General features: G+C 69.3%; 1 protein-coding gene across 1 annotated transcript in view; it reads left to right on the top strand.

The window, feature by feature from the left end:
* FURIN (furin (paired basic amino acid cleaving enzyme)) overlaps positions 1-642 on the top strand; it is a 14,601-nt gene that overhangs the window by 12,394 nt on the left and 1,565 nt on the right. Inside the window, exons 11-12 of the mRNA XM_009321494.1 lie at positions 144-323; positions 427-551. Of these exons, the coding sequence (XP_009319769.1) occupies positions 144-323; positions 427-551 (305 nt within the window). The remainder of the gene's footprint in view (positions 1-143; positions 324-426; positions 552-642) is intronic.

Consider the following 642-nt stretch of genomic DNA (forward strand, 5'->3'; position numbering starts at 1 on the left):
TTGCCTCGGGCTCCAGCCGCCCCGGGGCACAGTGCCTGGTTCCCGGGGCAGCCGCAAAGCCCCGCAGTGGGGAGCGGGGGCCGGGGCACCCTGTTGCGTGCCCCTGGGCTGGGACTGGGCTCACTCTTGCCTGTCCTTGGCAGGGACATTGGGAAGCGCCTGGAGGTGCGACGGAAGGTGGACGCCTGCCTGGGGAAAGCCAACTACATCAGCCGGCTGGAGCACGTGCAGGCCAGGCTGACGCTGTCCTACAACCGGCGAGGGGACTTGGCCATCCACCTCGTCAGTCCCATGGGCACCCGCTCCACCCTCCTGGCTGCCAGGTAGGTGCCAGGCTGCGGGGTGCCCCAGGGCGGCCCTAGGCCCAGGTTGACACAAGTGGGTTTGCGGGACGCTGGCACTCACCTCTCACCCCGCCTCGCCCAGGCCCCACGACTTCTCGGCCGATGGCTTCAACGACTGGGCCTTCATGACGACGCACTCGTGGGATGAGGACCCCTCCGGGGAATGGGTGCTGGAGATCGAGACCCCCAGCGATGCCAACAACTATGGTAGGGCTGGGCCAGCCTCACCCCCACCACTGCCTCCCTCTGAGCCCAGGGCAGGAGTGGGAGCAGCACAGCCGCCCAGGGCCCCCCCAGC

The sequence above is a fragment of the Pygoscelis adeliae genome, unplaced genomic scaffold, assembly GCF_000699105.1.
Source record: "Pygoscelis adeliae isolate BGI_AS28 unplaced genomic scaffold, ASM69910v1 Scaffold13, whole genome shotgun sequence".
Taxonomy (NCBI): Eukaryota; Metazoa; Chordata; class Aves; order Sphenisciformes; family Spheniscidae; genus Pygoscelis; species Pygoscelis adeliae.